The 22,942-nt window shown below is 40.5% G+C and overlaps 1 protein-coding gene across 3 annotated transcripts in view; it reads right to left on the minus strand.

Moving 5' to 3' along the window:
- Nucleotides 1–313: 313 nt before the first annotated feature.
- The window catches only part of RIN2 (Ras and Rab interactor 2), a 151,014-nt gene continuing 128,385 nt past the window's right edge, over nucleotides 314–22,942 (minus strand). For all 3 annotated transcript variants that reach the window (XM_075596257.1, XM_075596256.1, XM_075596258.1), the window contains 4 exons: nucleotides 16,408–16,713; nucleotides 15,281–15,412; nucleotides 11,978–12,141; nucleotides 314–8,696 (listed from right to left, as the gene is read on the minus strand). In XM_075596257.1, the coding sequence (XP_075452372.1) occupies nucleotides 8,388–8,696; nucleotides 11,978–12,141; nucleotides 15,281–15,412; nucleotides 16,408–16,713 (911 nt within the window). In that variant the 3' untranslated portion in view covers nucleotides 314–8,387. The remainder of the gene's footprint in view (nucleotides 8,697–11,977; nucleotides 12,142–15,280; nucleotides 15,413–16,407; nucleotides 16,714–22,942) is intronic.

The following is a 22,942-nucleotide window of genomic DNA, read 5'->3' on the forward strand; positions in this document are numbered from 1 at the left end:
TATCTCATCTGTCTCTATCCCTCTTTGCACTACCTCCTGTCCAATGTGCACACTGTTCTCCATTCCCTCCTCGTCACCCGACTCCTCTCTTTGCCGTCTCTCGTTCTCCTCTCCTTGCTGTTCGTCTCCGCCTTTCTTTGCTGTCTCTCCGTCTCTCCTCCATCCTCCATCATGCCCTGCTCCTCTTTGCACTCTCTCTAAACAATTTGACACTAAAGTGGCTATAATTGTAATACAAAGTAAAAGTAATTGTAGCCTGCTATAGCATGGATATCTGCTAAATAATAATAATAATAAAAAATGAACACGACAATTTTACCAAACCATTTTACCATTTATTATGTGCAAAATACATATTATATGACAGGTATATGTATACAGAGGAGTAATCTATTCAACCACATTCATCATTGTTACAAATCCCAATTTATCTGTGGTAGGTTACAGTTTTAAAACACACATTTTATATTAAATATTCATCTAAAAAAAAAAAAATCCTTACATTTTTGTTTTTTTTCCTATGAATATCAATTCAATATTTTTTTTTGCCAATTTGTGTTTTTATTCCAAGAGCAACCTATATAAAATGAAGTAGCCTTAAATAACATTAGTGTTTTATTTTTATTTGAACGTATATTCACGTTGTACACCAGGACTCTTCAACCAGTTTTCCAAAGGGGCCGGATCAGAAAATAAATTAACATTAGGATGGCCACGAGTATTGTAATTTAATTTAGGACGCATTTAAACATGTATGAATGCGTGCAAAATGTTGACGGTTAATACTTTTTAACATCAGTACCATATATACTGTATGTACAATACTTTGTATGCGAGCTTTAGTGTGAACAAAATTGCACCTGGCTTCACTCCAAGACCTTCTGAAGGTCGCCTGTTGAAGAGCCCTGTTGTACACCCTACCAGAGTAAAATTGTATGTGCCAGCACATTAAATTCATTTTAATACAAAAGTTTTCTTCTATAACTCCTCTGCCACCTGCACGTCTAATGTCTGAACCAGCAGACCAATACAGTACTGTTTTAATCCTATGTTAAGACATCACTCTCTACCATTTACAACATTCTTTTCACGTCGTTACTGCTGCCAAATAAGCCCATGCCTGACCACTGCTACAAATGCAGGTCCCTCCCTAGGTATAAGTATGGGAAATCCACACCTTACCAAGCCGTTCCAGCCATTCTTCCTACCATGCAGGTCCTTCCCTAGGTATACGTAGGGGAAAGCACACCTTACCCATCCTTTCCAACCATTGTTCCTGCAATGCAAGTCCTTCCCTAGGTATACGTAGGAGAAAGCACACCTTACCCATCCTTTCCCACCATTGTTCCTGCAATGCAAGTCCTTCCCTAGGTATACGTAGGGGAAAGCACACCTTACCCATCCTTTCCAACCATTGTTCCTGCAATGCAAGTCCTTCCCTAGGTATACGTAGGGGAAAGCACACCTTACCATTCCTTTCCAACCATTGTTCCTGCAATGCAGGTCCTTCCCTAGGTATACGTAGGGGAAAGCACACCTTACCCATCCTTTCCAACCATTGTTCCTGCAATGCAGGTCCTTCCCTAGGTATTCGTAGGGGAAAGCACACCTTACCCATCCTTTCCAACCATTGTTCCTGCAATGCAGGTCCTTCCCTAGGTATACGTAGGGGAAAGCACACCTTACCCATCCTTTCCAACCATTGTTCCTGCAATGCAGGTCCTTCCCTAGGTATACGTAGGGGAAAGCACACCTTACCATTCCTTTCCCACTGTTCTTCCTGAAGTGAAAGAGCTCAACGTAACTTTTCCATTCACATGCCCCTGACCATTCTATATTTACACAGAGACAAATTTAAAAGTGCAGATCTATTTACCCTGTCCAAAGTTTTTGCTTCTTGTTTTGATATATATATATTGCCTTTATTTTCTAGATTTAATTCTCATCAAATTATTCATTATGAAATTAGCCAGTTCTATTTTTTTATTATGTTTTTTTTAAATTGATCGAAATGTATTTCTTTTTAAATTACATTTAAAACTCATTGATGATCACTGGCGTATTCTTTCACCACACTGCCAAGAAAAGCAGAAGCTTAATGTATATTTAGAGAGATCTGTGATTGTGAGGTTTGCAGATATTACATTTTGTAAAACTAATAAACAGATCTTAAATAATGAAGCAGCCATTAAATGTGACAGATGGTGTTACATGGCTGCAGGCTTGCACTTTATTGCAACTCCAAGGTGTGTGGCTAAGAGGCTATACACCTTTAACTTGCTTTAATAAGCGGCTAAAAGGACACAAGTGTAGCTGCATGTAAGATTACATTGTGCCATGTATGATATACAAATTGTATGTGGTATACAAAATGCCCCAAAATAAATCAACATTTTAAAGCAATCACTATGCTACGATCCATTTTCATGTTTGGCAAAAAAACCAACAACCAATTGTACAGAATATTATTGCTTTTACCATTAATACCGGCAACTACTTTGTAACTCGCTTTCTACGGCAACTTCCAACTGATATTAGAGGCCTAATGGAGGAACAAGGCCTCTGTTATAGTGGGTAGCTACAGTGTGGTTTTATAGTGTGTGCTTTTAAATGTATACTAAAACAGAACAACCGACCAGTACAAGGCACGGAATCCAGTAGGGAATTCTGCAAACCAATCATGCTTTTTTGGCACACATGGCAAGGAATATCCCTCTTTTACATTGGTTTAGTATAAACATATACTACTACTGTGATTTAGCATCCACAATGTTGGGTTGCTTATTCCAAAACAGCCCGGAGGTTAACCGCAACAATAGCTTGATTTACATTGGTTCAGTTTTACCAGAGTATTAGAGGCTATGCAAAGCTACACCGCAGCAAGGAGCACTGCAAAGTGCACAGCACACCAGCAATGTCAGGTTCAAGTTCCCCCCATCAATGATCATATGAATACATTTACCCAATCTGCCGAAATTAGAGGTGACGGCAGCTCACACACTTTAATAACCACTTCTTTCTTGTGGTTTATTAATATGATTTACAGGTGGCTGATGACACTCTAGGCAGGCTACAACTAGCGTTTGTAATGGTGTGATCGTGACTATTGCTGCGGGTGAGGTTATTAACGTTTATTGGGCTTGCAAATCTGAAACTAAATGAAAAGACGTGAGAAGTATAACATGAGAAATCGCTGCTGCATTCTCTCATTATACGAATAATAAAAGCAATATATTCAGTATCTGCCATTGTGATTTTTTTTTGCACTTGAGCAGTGTGGTCGACACGTACTTATTACGTATTAAACATACTTTTACGTTCTGAAACAGCCGGTACGATGTTGGAGAGGGCGGAGTTCTGTCCTTTGATTGCACCGATCTGTATGCTGCTCTATACCCGTCCTGCATTTACTTTTCTTTTCTGATTTAGATGTGGACGATTGCATTAAACTCCACGGGGGCACCTGGTGCCTGCAAAAGTGTGATTTGGACTTTAACTGCAGTGATAAAGTTCAAGTCTGTGGGGGGAAGCGGATGTGTGTTCAAAATGAGGATGTATCCACACGAGGGCACGTGGAAAGTTAGTCAAATGTCTTTATTACCATCTGTAAGTCTACGAGACAGATCTTCTATGTTTGGCTTGCATTTGCACTACTCCCTGGATATATATCTACTTCGAGCTACAGATGCCTTCGCTGCTAAAAATGGATTGCTTTATATGGCAGTAAAAAAGGTTGAAAACGTCAACTGACCCCGCAACAGTTTGTACATAAAAGTATGTCCCATTAATTCCTCTGCTCATACCGGATATTAGATATATCCAAGCAATTGTTATGGAAGTCCCCTAACCTATGCAGCTTACCACACAAACATTGCTCGGTTTAAAAGGTACAGTTGGTTTTCCAGGACCCAAAACACGTCTAGTTTTACCTGCTAAATAGTACGAATAAAGGCTACAAATATCCTCTTACAAGAAAGTGACACGTCTAATACAGAATGACGACACACGCCATTTTGTACGGCAAAAATCTGCTAAGGACCATCTGCATTACGGAGACAAAAAGTATATATAAACATATATAAATGTGATGCTCTAAAACCAGCAAGAGATAAACGTGTACTTCATATATTAAAAGTTAAATCACATGCACATTAATGGCAACAATTTATATTTAAGACAAAAAACAAAAAAAAACCACCTTACAGTTTACCTGAAACTGCCATAGAAATCTCTATGAAATAGATATATAAAATGAAGACGGGTGTTTGGGGAGGTTACATTGATGCACTGCATCGGACAGTGTTGTCAAACGAGCGCTGGTAACATTTGAGAAAGTTCCAGCAGTTTATATAAAAGATATTTTGTATATATTGCTCAAATCAAGGCAAAGCTCATCACAAGAAAGACGCAGAAAGGTCACTGTGTGGACTGCACCTGCAGAGGGATGCCTACTGCACAGTGCATTGCAACCCAGCAGAACCAAGCTTTGAAAGGACACTTCTTGCCAAGCTCATTCAGTGCTCGAGAGCCTGCAACGTGGTGCAGACTACCCCTAGCACTGAGTTAACAAACCACAAAGATCACCTTGTCTCATCGGAGCTTGCCTCACTCTCTTTTGCATTGGGCTGCTTAATTAATTAAACAGAGCGAGAATATCTCCGTTTAAAGGAAATTATCCAATGCGAGTGGCCAATAAGATACAGTATCAGTCCAGGCAGCCTCTTGATTTCCACATTACGGTGACAGGAACGTCAAAGGGAAACCATATTAAAAGTGATCTTTGTTTGGAACAAAACAGAAGCGCTCACAATAAGTTGTATTTAATACGTCACTGTTTTATAATGAAAACGGTGAATCTATTTGTTGTCATTTGTGGTTAGAACATCAGTTTATCTTCCTGCAACAGAACCGACCACAGTGGCAAGCAGCAGCATGTCTAGAAATAATGTTATCGTCATAGAACACTCATAGGGGGCTATGCATAACGTTAGAAGTGATTTTGTTGGAAAACAGATGCACAGAAGAATAGCAATTAATTGCGTCTCTGTGCGCCAATGCATAAAACCCATTTGTAAGTGTTGCGCGGTGTGCGCGTCAACTTTATAAAATGGCACTATGGAGGTGGAGTTAGAGGCGAGTTTGGATGTCTGTGGTGCACTTATGTAAATGATATGGAATGTTACACTTAAAGCATGCGCCACTTTTGTGCGCCAAAAACACGTCAAAATTGGGTGCAAGGAGGCGCAAACAAGTCTTAATGCATTCCTATCTCCGAACAGGACGCCGTTCAAATCAATAATTAAAATAAGCGCAGAATCCAAGAACAGGATGAAATACCAGAAAATGCCGCTATTGATTTTAAGTGAGAAAAGAATACATTTTGACACTATGCGCTCTTTCAATGCCGTGAACAAAAACTATTGGTTATACGTAGCCCCCGTTGTGCTTATTTGCATTCCCCCTGCCAACGAATCTGGATATCTGCAGTTTTCCTACTGTACGAGTTTCACACTGGGACAGGCCTTGGAGAACCAGTGAGAAGAGGAATTGCTATTGTGACCTGCTGCTGCTGCACATCGTACTCGTGTATGTGGACAGTTTTCAGATCGCATTTTTCGAAATAGATGGGAGTTAAAAAAAAAAAAAAAAAAAAAAGGAGGTGAATTTTGTATTCTGTAATTACTGTATACTCGTTCATCTGAAAATAAATCAAGTTAAATACCGATTATCGCCGTCATTGCACAGGTCAAGAAATGATAAACGTTGAAACGCTTGGGGGCTCAATGAATGTAACCATTACGCACACACTATTTGTGGCTCACAATGGTGGCGTATTGGAGAAAATGTAATGCCAGCAGCATTTGCTTTCTCGAAATGTCTAACAAAATGTTGTTGTTTTCATAGTTTCCCTGACATGCGTTCCTGGGACATGGCGTTCAGAACTGGTAAGCAATTCCAGCTTTTGCAGCTTACTAGGAAGGCAATTATCCCAGGAGAGCTGGCCTCACAAAAACACTCGGAGGTCATGCAAATTAATGCAGCTATTTTGACAAAAGTTGCCAATAAATACTTGTTTTACTCAGCTAACTGCAATATTGTGTAATAAGAACAGAACCACTGAAGACATAACATCCACTTACACTTGTATTTGACTTTCTTACAAGCCCAGGGTCGTAGCTACTGATTAAACACACACACATTTGTCAATACAGCGTCTCTCTCGATTACAAGACCCGGAGAGTACTTTCTGCATTGGTTTTTCTAACACGCACGGTGCTTACAAGCCGATGCAATGCATTCTGGGACAGAAAGACACATTGAAACTGGCACATTAAAGTTTTAACGAACTGCCCATAAACGACCTCTGCTGTTCCATCGTGAGGTACCAAACTAAAGCAAGTTGACAATAACATATACAAGTATACTGAACACAAGATTGGTGTCAACACAGTATAAACCATTCCCTTTTCCATGATGGCTGTGCGCTCGCTCTCTGCGACTGGCAGAAGGAATTAGGCACTCGGCTTATTGTTCTTTACTACAACCTCATGAAAGGCAGAATTCATTGGCTCTTCCTAATACCCAGATCTTGCTTCAGAAGGGATGTTAAGTATAGGAAGGGAAAGCACTCGCCAAGTAACATTTCATAATGCTCGACTGATGATGCGGTAATTGTCACAGAGATTCTTAAAAGAGAACTCTTACTTTAACTACACAGCGTCAGGGGATTAGCAATCTTTTGTGGGAATCTGCTGTTCCTATCTCGTTGGAGGCAGAGTTCTCATATGAAAATACATAACACCTTATCCCGACATCTTTATTGAGCCCCCACAATTATTTATTTTTGTTTAATTTCCCTGAAATATATATATATATATATATATATATATATATATATATATATATCTGTTTGATGCTTCCCATCCTAAAGTTATGGTTACATATACCTGTCCTTTACAGCCATTTTTCATATTTCCATTAAAAAAATTAAAAAATAGGCCCAGAAATATCATGAAAAAGTATTCCCCTCGTTTTTAAATCCCTGGATGTTGTTTGGGTGCATTTGCATGTAAGAAAATGAATGGTGAAATGTAGGCTTATGTTGTTCTCGTGTTTTCTGTTATACCTAACAGTGTGTTTTAAGCTGTCGTTTGCGGTCTTTGCTTTAAGCTTCGACTTCTCGAATGTCTGGTGTAAAAAAACAACAACAAACCCCACTTTAGCAGTGTGATGTGAAGACTGAATCCTTTCATTTCAGATGTTACTTGATTGGTCCATTAGGAAAACACAATACAGCAGAAGACCAAAGCGAGGTCTCACCTTTTTGTACCTGGCTTTAGCTGTGGCAGCAACAGAAGTAGAGGTTGGTTGGGCAGCAAAGTGAACTGTTCCATTTCATTGTGAAGTTGATGTGAGAAAATGCAGCAGTGTTATTGCTAGAAGATTGACCCTAATGTGGTTAAGAAGCCAAAGGCTTGCAAAAAAAGGCACTCTAAAAACTGTGTCAACACAGCTGGTTTAGTCGAATGACACCACTTGTGATGCATTTAGAACCAATAAATGCAAAAATGTATATCTATTGTAGCTAACAATAGCCAATGAGTGGCTTATGACACTTAAAGATAACAATTATTAAAAAAGTGAATTGTGATCTTTAAAAATATACATAGTAATATATACATAATACAAAAGTTTTGATGAACCCCCTCCTAAACTATAAAATGAATAGACAGTACAAGTGAAAAATCCAGAAAGTGTCTTGGTACCTCCACATATTTACAAGTTTGAGAGGTATGACGACTGGTGTATAAGGGCAAGTGAAATTTTCAGTGCCAAAAAATGCCGTAAACAAGGAGGTATTTTCCCATGCTTGCTCTTCGCCTTGAAAAAGAACCCGTTTAGAAAAATATATATACATAAACAAAAACGTATTTTCTTTTCAATACCCCATACCAATATTGTCTCTCTAAGATGGCATCACACAGTAGTTAAACACCTGCTTGTTCCATGTGGCACTAACGTCTCACTCATTGGGAGTGGAGAGTCACCTCACTCTCATTCCATATGTCAAGGACACAGAAATGAAAAGACCCTCCATTTTTGAAGTCCGGAGTATTCCATGAGAATGCCAGGTGTTTGGTCCAGAACATCCAAATCCTACTCAATCCTTGGACTGTAACAGCTATAAACAAGAAGCTTGTACCTTCACCACATCTTCTGGCCACTGGTAACCATCTCATGACTGGCGTGGGTTTACAAGAACATGCAAGATCCCATCAAGACTTCCATCTCCATACTCCTATTTGTAGCCGGCAGCAAGCCAGCCAGCCATATAAGATGCAAAATGAACCTGTCAAGCGAGAAAGTCACTTCAACAAGTCTGCACCCTACGCGTTTTCACCATCATAGCTGATGCCTTGTTGGTCATTACTGATGCGTTTGTAGACAAAGTGATAGACTTGAAGCTGAGGCCGGCTGTGTAGCTCTGCTTTGATTTTCTGAGGGTACGTGTCCTCGCTCAGCTGCTGCCAGGTGTCCTCGATGAAAAGATAGAGGCCATAGTTCTCAGGGTCTTGCACTTTAAACCTTTGCGCACAGATTTGGCAGACGTCTTCTGTAGTTGTGTAGGGCCTAACGATTAGGGTCTTCCCTGTGCATCCAGTTTCAATTTCCTGCAGGGCAACTCGCAGGTAGTTCTGTGTGGAAAAACACAAGCCTATTAGCGATACAAGCATTTAAATCAAGAATCAGCTGCTGCTCTGTGTGTACATGGCATATTACTGTATATAGTGCAGTGTGCAACAAACAGGCGTTTCTCTGCTGTTGCATGAAATCACTGTGGATTCGATTCTGGCATTAGGTTGGGTGTTCGGTGTATTTAGTCAGACTTACTATTGCTTTAAACTGAGCATGAACATTATTACGCCGTACGCCCTACGCGTTTCTCTCCTTGGGTGGAGCTTCGTCAGGGGTAGGAAAGTACATGGAGGGTGGCTCTTACGTACTAAATAGTGTGGGCATTGCCAATGTTACTGAAGCGCCAATCATTGTGACTTGCTGCAGTTCAATAGCCAATGAATGGTTGGCTGAATGGATGTTATACAGCAGACCTCCATTACTTACATGAGTGTATACATAATTAATTACAAGCGCACTTTAAGGATAATTTAATGTTTGTTAGCTTTAAAGTTATTTTACTAAACGGGGTTAGTTATTTATATAGTGATTTATTTATTTTTAAACATACACTTATGTAAAATTCATTGATGTGTATATATGTATATATATATATATATATATATATATATATATATATATATATATATATATATATATATATATATATATATCAGAACAAAACAAAAATACAAAGGAGCGCCTACTATAAACAACCTGCCTAACTGTGAGTATGTATGCTACTGTGTTGATACAACCAATGGGGTGGCCAGGGGTGGTAATATAAAAAAGGATCCTATGTTATAAAGATGATGCATGTAATAAAAAACTTTAATAAAAATGCTATATAAAAAATGAAAAATACTAAAAATATAAAATAAAAATATTGAATGATATTAACAACTTAGGTGAATACCAAAAAAAAGAACCTTAAAAAACATAGAGTCCCGTTCCAATAAAGTGCATCCAGGTAATGGCAGCCCGTTTGAAAGGGATCACAACTCCCTTGAAAATACCTATGAGAGAAAAAGAGAAAAAAACAGGCGCACACCTAGTGCATTAAAGTAAAACAAACATTTTATGGAACATTAAAAAGACAAATGCCCACTCACAAATCAGAAGATAATAACGAGCATTTATGAGATTGGCCCTCATAAGCCACTGGCAGCGTCTCAATCAGCAATGGAGTCTTCTCCTACACACGTGTTGCGCAGTCTCCTTCGCCGGAAATGACGTCCTCCCGGCGTGTGTCCCGCAACAGGAAATCCCTCCAGGAAACAAGGACTGTGTCTGCTTCGTTCTTGCTGTTGTACCACCAGAGATAGTGGAAATCTGCCAGCTCCTTCTTGTATGGCTTGCCGCTCTCAATGCTGCATCCACAATGTACTGTGTTCAGTGGGAAAGTGCCTCCTCCGTCTCAGCCACGCCCTACGCGTTTCGTCATCAAGGATGACTTCATCAGGGGATCCCCTGATGAAGTCATCCTTGATGACGAAACGCGTAGGGCGTGGCTGAGACGGAGGAGGCACTTTCCCACTGAACACAGTACATTGTGGATGCAGCATTGAGAGCGGCAAGCCATACAAGAAGGAGCTGGCAGATTTCCACTATCTCTGGTGGTACAACAGCAAGAACGAAGCAGACACAGTCCTTGTTTCCTGGAGGGATTTCCTGTTGCGGGACACACGCCGGGAGGACGTCATTTCCGGCGAAGGAGACTGCGCAACACGTGTGTAGGAGAAGACTCCATTGCTGATTGAGACGCTGCCAGTGGCTTATGAGGGCCAATCTCATAAATGCTCGTTATTATCTTCTGATTTGTGAGTGGGCATTTGTCTTTTTAATGTTCCATAAAATGTTTGTTTTACTTTAATGCACTAGGTGTGCGCCTGTTTTTTTCTCTTTTTCTCTCATATATATATATATATATATATATATATATATATATATATATATATATATATATATAACAATTGCAGAAATAAAAATTAAGTTTTAACCGCCTGAGAGTGCACCACTCAAATGTGCTTCTTTTTGGGATAACAGTTATCTTTTTCAACTGCTGTCCTTTTTGATAAACCAATATTATCTCAGCACATAGGTAGCACCAGTTGCCAATCTTGGCAACATAGGCAACCTCAAATATCCAATACTGATTCATTTGGTGAGCGTTATGACACCTTTTTTGTTTGATTATTCAAAGGCTTCCCTCAAATATAAAACTCTCATTTTAATTCTGGTCACACTTCATGTGTATCGTAATTAGAAATGGTTAAATTTTCACCAAAAAGTTTGAATTCATCGCAACATTGCAGCTAATTAGCAATTTTTTTTTTTAATGAATTTGTCTTAGTTTGAAAAAAGTTTATTAAAAAAAAAAACAATTACGCAAAAATTTCACTAAGCGAAAATTCACACACAAGTGAAGCAAACAACGTTTGAAAAAAATAAATATACATAAAAAAACTTGCAGTGAAAAAACAGCAAAATATACCTAGGTGGGAATTGCATGGTTTTAGAGAAATAAATAAAAATACAGTTCTAACAGACTTTTGCGGCTTTGCAATGCAAAGAAATAGAAAAGTCTGTCTGAACAATTAACCGATTTGTAACCTTTTGTGAGGATTTTATTTCAAACATTCCTTTGCACACTTTTTTTTATTGAGAGTAAACTCTGCCAGTTTAAATTCACTTGCCAGCGATAATCAGACCAATAATACAACAAAATAAAACTCTTGGATTTTATGAAAACATCAGTGTGGGTCAATACAAAGTTTCAGACTGTTACAGTGTGAAACAACAAAGCCAACGTGTGTGAGAGTGCTGGAAAAATCGGAACGCGTTTACAGACACGTCACAAAAACTGTTACTGCTTTGTTAATACTTGTGAGTGTATATTAAAGATATATTTGCAAGCCCAAATTAGAACAGCACAACCCCATATACCATGCAGTGTACAATAACTGGTCTTTAAGGACTAGAGGGACCTTCAATGCATTGCATACTGGGGGACAGCCAAGGTGTTACGGGCAGAAGACAGAATCCGTCATCTGTTACAAAGTAGTGTTGATCTAGGCCGAGTAGTCCCCAATACAAATTCACAAGGGTAAAATGACTGGTGGCATTCTTAGGAGCCCCAGAAAATCATATCTGAAATCAATATTTGATGAGGGTGAAAAATATGTCAACACAATTTGCAGACCCAAGTTTTTTGTTGTTGCTGTGGAGACTGGTAACTTGGCGGTACTCCATTATTCCACAGGCTGATTACAATGCCCACTGGTGGACTCACGCACCCTACCTGGAAGTCATCAATAGATGGGATTGTTCTGTTGGTTGTTCTCCTCCGGTGCCATTGCTTTAGGGTATCCCTGGCCTGGGAATTAAGCAAGCGCGCGGCTTGCTCTTCCTGGAAATTCTTTATCAGAGAAAGTGCTCCGTATGCGCTTGTCAAGTAGTAACCTCCTGTGAGGAGAGAAAAAAAACCAAAAGGATTTTCCAGAGGAAGTGGAACAGAAAATCACCTAAAAACCCTGTCTAGCAGAAACAGAAGCACTTGTTTGGCTTGTCAACAACAAAATCGAACCACAGGTAAAAAAAAAAAGGCAAATTCAAAAAGCGGTTCTAGAAAATATATTTATCAAAAAGCAAGACTATGGAGTCTTGTCTCGTCTTTCGTTTTTTTCTGATGTGGTGACACATTGCTGAACATCCTGACTAAATTATATTTCTGAAGCATTACATTTTCACTTTGTTTTTCTATAGCTATTTTGCACTGTGCACACGTTGGTGAAAACAGGGATGCAGAGGGTAGACGTACCCAAACCAGCCCAATCCATAAACATTCGTATTAAATGGGTATAATTATATCAGGTGCCATAGGTCACATGACTATTTTGGGGTACTTCTCTCCGATGGAAACTAAACATCCAGCGATATGGTAAAGACCTTTTGCTGCTACACTCCCACAACCCTCCTACCACTTTGGACTTTGCTTGCCTCACCTGGCAAGGCATCCAATTCAATCGTAATGTTCTAAGTACAGGGGATCTGTAGTTAATATCAAATACTAGGTGCTACAATTTTATTTACACTGCTTTTGTCCAAACACGTTGGTGTTTAAAGTCTATTTCTTCTAATTAAAACGATTTAATCTACTATGCCTTATAGAAGAAAAGCAATGGTGGTGATTGTGTAGGTAATATAAACATGGACTCGAGGCAAATCCACTGTATTCATTCGGATTTAACATATTGTCTGAACTACAATGGATATAAGGCCTGTTATTTTTCAAAATCACACACATGGCCTATTCCAAGAAATCATCCGATGACCAGGGGCAAAATCTCATTGTAGCTTCAGAAGAATCCTGTGACCTAATTTGTCATTGTCCTTTCCTCCCCCATATAAAATAAGGGACCAACGCGACAAAGTACTTTTGGTCTGAAATGTAATGATTGCAAAAGGCAGTCAAACTTGAAACAGCGGTAGAAGTCTGTAAAATTACATTTTTTTAATTCTTAATTTCTTAAACATTGGAGAAAAGTTTTTAGGGACCATGTTTCAGAAATGTTTATACCATATTTATGCTTGAAAAATATAAACATTCTCCTTGGAACTTGTGAGTGTATAATTAATAAAGTAGTGGTACTCCATGTTCTCCAGTACCATCAAACATCCACCTCTGACTTGTATATCCATGGCAGCTGGAGACCCTTACTCAATATGCTATGAAGCAATCTGCCCTGTGCAGGACAAAATCTTGGCTCCATTTTAATGGAGTAAAATCTTCTCCAGAATGTAGCAAATACAAATATCACTTGTGAGCACATTCACGCCTCAGACAGGTCTGCAACCCTGCTTTTCACCATCATCTAATAGCATACAGTGCTTCCACTGCAGCAAGGGATTCTGGGAAATGACCTGCAAATGAGCTCTCAGAGTGTCTCCAGAATGTGGAAGACAGTTTCATAACATTGAATGAGCGCCTGAATGTCTTGGCTTTTCCTGCAATGAGTGAAATCTTCCTTTTAAAACTTTTTTTTAAGTGTGTTGCTCCTACATTAATTACATCATACTGGCTATCGGGCATTGTCAAGTGTTTTGTTATCTCCTGAGATGCCAGAACATTGTGCTACAGGAAAGTGTCTGGTTGAAGGCTTGAAAAAGACTAGTTCAGGAAGGGAGGAGGCCGCCTCTCCCAGTTATCTGAAACATACCGCTCACTCAACAGGAAGGAACTACTTAGTGCAACTTGACCACATAATAACACAGGAATTCGGCCATGGAAAAAAACATGAGCAAGTACATTCTACAAAATAACGCAATAGAAGCCAAGGAAAATTTTCGTCAACTTGTGTTACCTCTTTGCAGGAAGCATTCAGATTAGTTTAGTTTGCTCAATAAAAAAGGTGCAGTCCGCATTTTTTCTTTTATTAATAGTAATAATAATAATAATTTTTTACTTAGTAAAGCAGGGTGGTTTCCTAAAGCAGGAACAGCCCTACTTTATCAGTTCACAAAATAGTTAAGTGTGTTGGCCCCTATATTTTCAGGAGGAAAAACATGTTCACATGCAACACAAGTGCCACCAACCCATTAAAAAACGGGGCATACTTGTTACCATGTACTAAAGCAGGGGTGCGCAAATTGGGGGCGCAAGATTTTTCTGGGGGGGGGGCGCGGCAGCTGCAGAGACCCCGCGCTCTGTCCAACTGCATTTAAATTAAGTGCTGGGGGATCGCGTGAGGCCTCTGCAGTGTCTCCTACATTGTCTTCGGCGTCACGTCACCCCGCGTGTCATTTCACGCCGCATTTTAGGTAATGTTACATCCAATATAACAAAAAATATATAGTTACCAGTTGACAATTTACAAGCATACACGTGCAGCCCCGTCACGGCATGACCACTCTTTCATAGGTAGTGTTAGGACCTGCATACTGACCATGCCATGACGTGACTGCAGGCTTATAATGCTTTGGCCAAAGAGTTTAAGTAAATGACCCTTACTTATGAGAAAACAAACACAAGTATTTAACTATATATTTTTGGTCATATTGGATGTAGCATTGGGAATTTGTGTCTTTTGTTGTACACACACACTGTAGTGGGTGTTCGGCTTAGAGCTTGCAGGGATTGTTTATATTCATGTACTAAGGTTCTCTTCATTCGCTATCCATTTTCTATATCCAGAAATACCAAGAGCAAAACATCTGAAGTTTATGTGAAACATCTCACACGGAACTGGTGAGCGCTGATACAATGTCTTACAATAGGTTGTGCTTTTAATTGTAGCACACTGAAAGCTGTGTATGTTTCAATTGCTTTATCATAGTTATGACTCATTTACTTTACTTGGAGCATTGCATTATACAGTATGTGCACATTGATATCAGGCATATATGCAAACCCTTTCCAAAGGATATTAACAGATTTGCTGAACCGTGCTAGGTGTATAAAAGTCGTAGCACAGAAGTTAGAGCTCTTGAGTCAGACTCTGGGAAAAGCGCAGTTAACCTGTGTTGAGAATTTAAAACTGCATACCATCTTTATGGTTACGCCACCATATGTCCTAAATCTAAAAACAAACAAACAACACTTTACCTTCTCCATGCAGAAGAGCCGGGTCCAGCAGCTCCATCATGTATTCAATCTCCGTGTCCAGTTCCAGCATGTCACACTGAGCCACCACGTAGGTCAACACTGGCAAAAAGTCATCAGCCCCATACATCCTCCCTAGAAGATATGATCAGAAACGGTCAATGTGATCAATCAGATGTAGAAGTCCTAAAAAAAATCTTCACTTACAGTGGATGCACCCCAGTAAATAATACTGGCAGTGAAAGGGTTTATCAGGTCACATACATAAGCAGGTGTGAAATGACAGATACAGGGGATGAGATCTCTACCAGACTTTCTTTTAATACATTATAATAAAGGAGAGTATTTGTGGTCTCCTTTATATAAAATGAGGTTTAGGTTTTTAGGTATTTTAACCCGCGATACTTTATGATAAAATATCATGGCAGCTGGATCATTTCCAGTCCTGACCAGCGTGGAACCCATCAGGTTACATAACATAGCCCAATGTGCTCAGAGCGCCAACCCCAAAATTACTGAAGTCGCCGGAAACCATCTTGTTCCATATGCCAGATCGCTAGTGACCCATGGAAGAGACAGTACGCTCAGGGTCATCTCCTTAATCAAAATACATCAAGGACATAGAGACACATTTGTGGAAAATGTCTTTAACAGAATGCAAGAAATAATACTAAAACAAACCACAGGCTTTATTTAAATAGAAATACTATTGAGAAAATAATGTATAGCTGAGTTCCAGTCTTGTCCTACGGATAGACATTATGAAGCCATGATACAAGGCAGATTTCCTCCCCTCCCCCCTCCCCTATATTACTATGTATGTAAATCCATGCCACTTTTGGAGAATTTTGTTAGTGCTACATAACTCATACAGTATGACCATTAGCTCATATGAACACACGTGCAATTGTATCAGCCGATTGTCAGAATAGTTCCAGCATTTCTATTCTGCTCCCACTAGTTGAAACATGGAGCCTTCAGACAATCAGAACATATTCCTGTGACACATTACGCTTTTTGCAAATCAGAGTTAAGAAAAAAATAATTATGCAATTGTATGCTTATGCATCCATTTGTGGCAAAAGCAAAACAGCTTTTTCTAAAAACATGTAAATTTATAGCAGCTATACCCGAGTTATTCTCCATGCACGTGTAAATGAGTTTGCAGACTCTCAACAGAAGCATCACTTTCTTCTCAGGGGAATACATCTTCTGCATGGTCAAGAACTTGACTTTGATCTTTTCCACATCCACAAAATCTGGTGTTGGAGTAAGCACACCCAGTTCCTGCGGGGTCCTCTGCCTGACCAGCTGCAGGTTCTCCTTCAGCTGCCTCCACGACCCGTCCGCGGTGCGGAATTCCTTCAGCATGGTCTCAATGTAGCTCTTCAGTGGCTTTAAGATGCATTTATGCATTGCCTTCTCCAAGACCACATCTGAAACCAGAATGCAAGCTCGTTACACTTCAGAGCAAGGACATGGGACACAAGTTCATGGCAGAGAACACTCACTAATTCGGCCTGTTGTTGCCATCTGATATATCGCCATGTGGGACTTGAAGAACTGTAGACATTTTGGAAGTTGTGACACATCTTATTGGGCTGACGAGAGTATGTCACATGTATATAAGCTTTGTTTAAACTTCTGTATGTGCATATTACATCTCAAAAATATAAATGTGATAAATCGTTCATGTCGGAAAAGCTGATGTAGTCTCTTTGCAATGCGTTGAAAACACTGCCGGCACTATATAAATAAAGGTATGCATACATGTACAAAACCTGCCTTCCTATGTCCCCTGTCTAACTTTCCTAAGGGGTCCTTGTTACTTCCTTTTTGAATTACATTAACTATATATACGACCAGGTCACGTTTTTTTGTTTTTTTAAATTTGGGGTTTATTTTAACCTAGTTTTGTATTCCTGTGTTTTCAATTAGTTGAAATATACCTTTGCATACAGTGTCTGCAGTATTCTTGCAGTATTGCTTTATACACAGCACAGGGCATCAATACTGCTAATCCTCCAGTCTCCTATCCTCCTTAAAAACAGACAGTACCTTCTCTCTGGGGGTGGGGGGGGGGGGAAGGGGGTATTCGGGGGGCATGGCCATGACGTCACGAGCTGGTTCGCCCTCATTGGGTGAACCGCTCACGTGATGTGCTTGCCGACGAGAAATTCAAATTTGCTTGCTCTGCAAGCAGCGAAGCGCCAAGCATGCGCAGGCGCTCGCTCACGCTGGCCACACACATTGCCTCAATGTGTTTCATAGCGGCCAGCGTGAGCGCGCCCGCCCGCTCAGCGCCACCCTGGCCGAGGCCTAACTCAGGCTTCTCTAGATTCATTTTTCTGCTGCTTCAACCTGAGGGGGTCACCCACACTGGATCTATATGCCACGCTAAAAAACGAAAAAGGGTATCGTTTTTGTTACGTATATAGGGTTACATATATTAGGACTAGAGACGATAGGGGAGTTATTTAAACAAGGTGGCGCTCTTGATGCATGGAGTATCTGTCAGTAAGCATTTCTTTCATACTTGTTTTTTGTTTTGTTTAGCCGAGCGGTAGTAATTGCAACCTCAGCATTTAATACATTATTATATAAACATGTTTTACCAGGAAATAATACATTGGGAGTTGCCTCTCGTTTTCATTGCATTGCAGTTACCCAGAATGTGTGCCATGTGCAATTTGCTAGCAATCTTAACGGTAAAACACCGTTCTTCACAAATAGCTGGCGGTGACGAATGGCCACTCCTCGCCCTGTGCGGCGTGTTTCACAGCAAGTGGCAACTTGTTTTTCCTTTATTATTTTAATAGTATAAGGTAAAACACTTAACTTAGGAACGTCTGCAAATGTTTCAAGCACGGGGCGCAAAAAGCTTGCTCTTGTAAAAAGTGAGACATTTCATTCCCTGGGCTCCGAGTTACACATCACTGACTGGTCATAAGGGCAGATATCGTATCCCCATAATTAAGAGTAAATCTGCAACATTGCTAGACACTACTTGCGTAAGAAATCACATTTCTGTTTGCCAACAATAATTACTTTTTAGGTATTAATGATTTTTTTAAAATTATAACTCAACACAGGTACTGCACAATTACACATTTACATGCATGTTAGTGTTGTTGCTGCTCAATCTAATAACTGAAGATTTTACTCTTTTACACTTGAACTGAAGTTTTATTGATCCTTGTAAGGCCCGGGCCATAGAGGGGTGGGGAGTTCCGAGCCGCGCTGACGCTGAGGCTCGCCTGCTGAAATCTGGGCGATTTCATGCCCATACAGGCGAGCCAGCGTCCGCGATCGGAGGCGGGGGAAGACTGAGGGAGGCGGGGGAAGACTGACATCGCTGGGCCAATCGCCCGCAACGCACTGACGTCTACGTCACCGACGTCACGGCGTCGTGACGTTGACGCAGCTCCTCTCATTGGATGTTTTCAGCCGACAGCGCGCTGAAAAATAGCTTGGCGCTCGGCTGAAAACTCCAGCGCCTCCGCATGCCTGCGCGAGCCCCCTCTCAAGGCATCCTCATTGAGGATGCAGGGGCTCAGCGCGGAGCGTCCGAACGGCTCAGCACAGCCTGTCCGTCTATGGACTCGGCCTAAGGTGTACACGAGTCTTTGATCTCTGTTTTATTTTTTGATTTTGTGTCTATTCTACAGTTTTTTGAGACAAGCGCAAAGTTACTTTTTTGTATATATTTTGTATCTTTTAGTTTACCCACAAAACAGTATATTTTCTTCAATAATTCATAAGTGGGAACAGTAGTGAAAAGAGCCCTCCTGCTGTGTGCAACAAGATGTGGTAACATCTCCCCCAGAGAATGTTGGCGTTCTGGCAGGGCTGAAGGAGCGGCTCAGTGAGTAAAGGCCCGGTCTCTCAAACCAATGACACAGGGAATTAAACCTGTCTCCCTGGCTTCAACCTCAGTGTCCGCTCCTTGTGACCTTGGGCAAGTCACTTTATCTCCCTGTGCCTCAGGCATCAAAAACAGACTGTAATCTCATGCGGGCAGGGACTGTGTGTCTGTAAAAATCCTATGTACAATGCTGTTTACTGCGCACTATACTGTAATTGTGAAGCGCTTTATACCGCATTGGGAAAAAAGAACTATATGAAATAAACTAAGTTATTAAAGTTATTTTTAAAAAAAGTTAGAAGATTACTTTCTCAGCCACACTGCTAGATAACGAACAATGAAATTCAACAGGGTTAGGTTTTGCATTGTGCAAAATTAGAACTGAAGTTTTCAATTAAATACAGGAAATTAGTTATTTAATTAAAAGAAGTGGTTTTCCATGCAAAAACATTACTTGAAAAAACAGAATTCTGCCTTTATTTTAGGAACTGCGCTGATAAAACCCACGGTAGAGCTCAAACCTACAGCCCAGCCTCTTCTAGTTGAAACCCGTTACTGCAAGGATAAGATGGCTTTCTCAGAATGGTTTGATGATATTGATGATGAGCAGGAAAAAATAAATGAAAAGGTATTTAAAGCATTGCTGTCAGCATGTCAAACGCAACCATCATTTATAAAGTGTTTTACCAGCGAATAATATGTTGAGAGTTCCCTTTCGTTTTAAGTATGATCTGGTTCAAAACGTGTCAATTTTAACACTGGATGAGAAGTGAAACAAACCTTTAATGAGCTCAATTCTGCAGGTTATTCCAGTGTATTATAGGGGGGCAAGGGTTCAGTCACTATGTTGCAAGAACCATTAAAGCTGCAGTTCAGTCTTTTTTTTATTTATTTATTTTTTTACTTCAATAGTTTCATGTGGGCAATCTTTAATTACCTAAAGAACTGCTTAGCTGCCTGTCAATTTGTTCTCCGTCTATTGATCGGCAAAGTTTGGCGACATCTTTAAATATGGGGAATGTAAATCGTTGCTATAGGAACAAGCATGCTTGTTAAAATAGAACACAAGAAAATTGGCCTTTCAAAGTTGTTTTTTTTTTAAACAGAAAATGCTAAAAGTATTTTTTCTTACTACAGAACTGATTTATTAAAAAAACCACACATGCAGGATATTGCCTGAACTGCAGCTTTAATGCTTACTAGCGGCTATTAAAGTGAATGACTGAGTACTGTAACTGATAATTATTGTTACACTGCAGTGAACAGACCGCTAAATCGGCAGGGCCAGCAGTAAAATGCAGTGCAGGCCCTCTCCACATGTAAGGAGGTTAGAAACATGTGTCAGAAAGCTACATCAGCTCCCAAAAGCATTATATTAAGAAGCACAAGAAAAGCTCTGCTGACACATGCATACAGCAACCTTATCATGACCTTGACAATGATACACTGCCCAGTTTTGATAGAACACGGTTAGTGAGTGTTAGTGTCTTTACTCACTGAGACGCTCCTCACTGACTGGCACTTAGTTTGAAGCAGGGGAGCCTGAGGGGAGAGAGAGGTGGGGAGGAGATGGGGGGGAAATGGGGGAGAGAGAGGTGGGGGGAGAGAGAGGTGGGGGGAGAGAGAGGTGGGGGGGGAGGGAGGTGGGGGGGGAGAGAGGTGGGGGGGAGAGAGAGGTGGGGGCGTGAGTGAGAGAGGGAGGAGGGTAGGTAGAGATGGGGTATGAGAGATAGAGGGGGGGGGGTCGCGAAGCCACTGAACTGGGGGGGAGGGGGGCATGGAAACTATAGTCCTGGGCCCAGAGAAAGCTGTATGTGGCCTGAACATGTTACACAGCTTTTTCAGCATAGCCTGGGTTCTTCTCCACAAAGACTTGTCACTGAATGTTATGTCTCAGGCCTATCAACATACTGTTTATCACATTACAAATACATGACATTACAGCAGCCAAGCAGTTTGTTTTCTCAGAGTGGCAGATTCCCCAGATGAGACGTTCCATTGTTTCCAGCGGCCTCTGTAACTTACTTGCATGAAATCATTTTCTTCTTCTGTTAAATTGGAACATTACATCAAATCGGCATAAAATTGAGCAGGCTATGTGTTATTGGGGAACAACCAAAGGAAGCACGAGATAGGGAAAGTGCCATTAAAAAGTAGTGGTACAGTGCTCAGATGCAGAAAGTGCAATACTGTGGTTTTAAATAACAGAGAAAAATATTTAAACGATGTGGCCCTTTTTTTAAAAAAAAGTTCTTTACCAGGATGGGAGAAGGCCTCCCCCCTCCCCCTGCATCTATACTGCATTAATTCAGAAACTCACTGCTTCTCGAGATATGTACTGTATGTGGGAAAGTGCGGTCGGTACTTCCTGGCTATTTAAATGCCCCGCATTAAGGGGTCCAATAGGAAGCCACGACAGATGACATGACTGTTTCCTATTGGCTCGCGTAACGTGTCCTGGGGGGTGGGGGAACACTACACTGGAGGCACCTTCTCCAGTGTGTATTTCAGGAAACAGTGGGTTCCTGGGACCCCCACAACCCATCTATAAAAAGTGGGTGGCACAGAAATAGTAGCATTGGGGGGGGGGGGGGGCTGCACCTTTATGCACTTTTTTTTTTTAACCAAAGGGAAATTATTCTAATAATTAAATAAGTAAATGTTTCCCGTTTAAGTGGTTTGTAAGTACTCAACAGCAATTAGCATCGTCACCCTTTTCACCTCTTCGCTGCTATCCGACCTATAACCCTGTGCACTGAAAACCTCCACATCAGCATTCTTAAGCTTTGCATAAGTATTCTGCAACAATAGCCTGAGGATAGCGAGGTTACGCAGTTATTATTTGTTTTTGCATAAAGAGATGTTTGCATGTATTTGTTTCATCTGTGAGACTGGGTGTGAATTGTGTTTCTGGTTTTTTTTCTTCTTCCTTGTTATGAAGATCCCCACATACTGTAGTTAGCAGACTGCAAAGTATTATAATCAGTGCAAACATATGCAGCAGCTTCACAAGGGACCATGATTATTCCCCGTGGGTATCTGCACTGTGCACACTACTATAAACTCCTACGTGTTTTTTTGTTTCTTTTTTGCATGTCCAACTTATGGTCATATTCAAATAAGCTCTCCCACTCTCGAGATGTGTGGCACGAGTCCCTTCGCATGGGGTGCATCTGGTTTGCTGCAAGGAGCCGTTTGTAGCCCCTTCTCTGTGGAGTGAAGCATTAGGATGGGTTCATTCTTCACTACGCAGAGTTAGTAAATAGGCTTCAAGGCAATAGAGATATGCTATACGCAGTGCTGTCCATAGGTTCTGCTTTGCAAAATTATACTACGGGGGGTATCATCACCAAGGTCAGTTGCACATAATAATAATAATAATAATAATAATAATAATAATAGTTCTACCCCTTTTTTCCTATGGGCGAATGAAGGCAACATGACGAGTTTGTACAAAACAAGAAAGGGGGGAAAAGGTCCGAATCAGATGTTAGGATCATGAATAAATGTGATGTCGTTCAAAACATGTTTAAAGTAAAACACTAAATATCTTTTTCCTTGCTACAAGTTAAGAGGCAGCTTTGCCATGTTCTGGATGTCCCTTTGGCAGCCCGGGGGTTAAACTCGCCCATGATCAGCAATTCTAAACGCAGATAGGCGGTCACAAAACGTCTCATTTGCTTAGATGAGGTTGAACAAAGACATGTCCATCAAGTTCAACCTGTGCTAATTTTAGACAGATACGTATGCTAGATTTGTATTTACAGCATGTACTATATTTGCAAGTTAAATGTTTCTGC

The sequence above is a fragment of the Ascaphus truei genome, chromosome 4, assembly GCF_040206685.1.
Source record: "Ascaphus truei isolate aAscTru1 chromosome 4, aAscTru1.hap1, whole genome shotgun sequence".
NCBI lineage: Eukaryota > Metazoa > Chordata > Amphibia > Anura > Ascaphidae > Ascaphus > Ascaphus truei.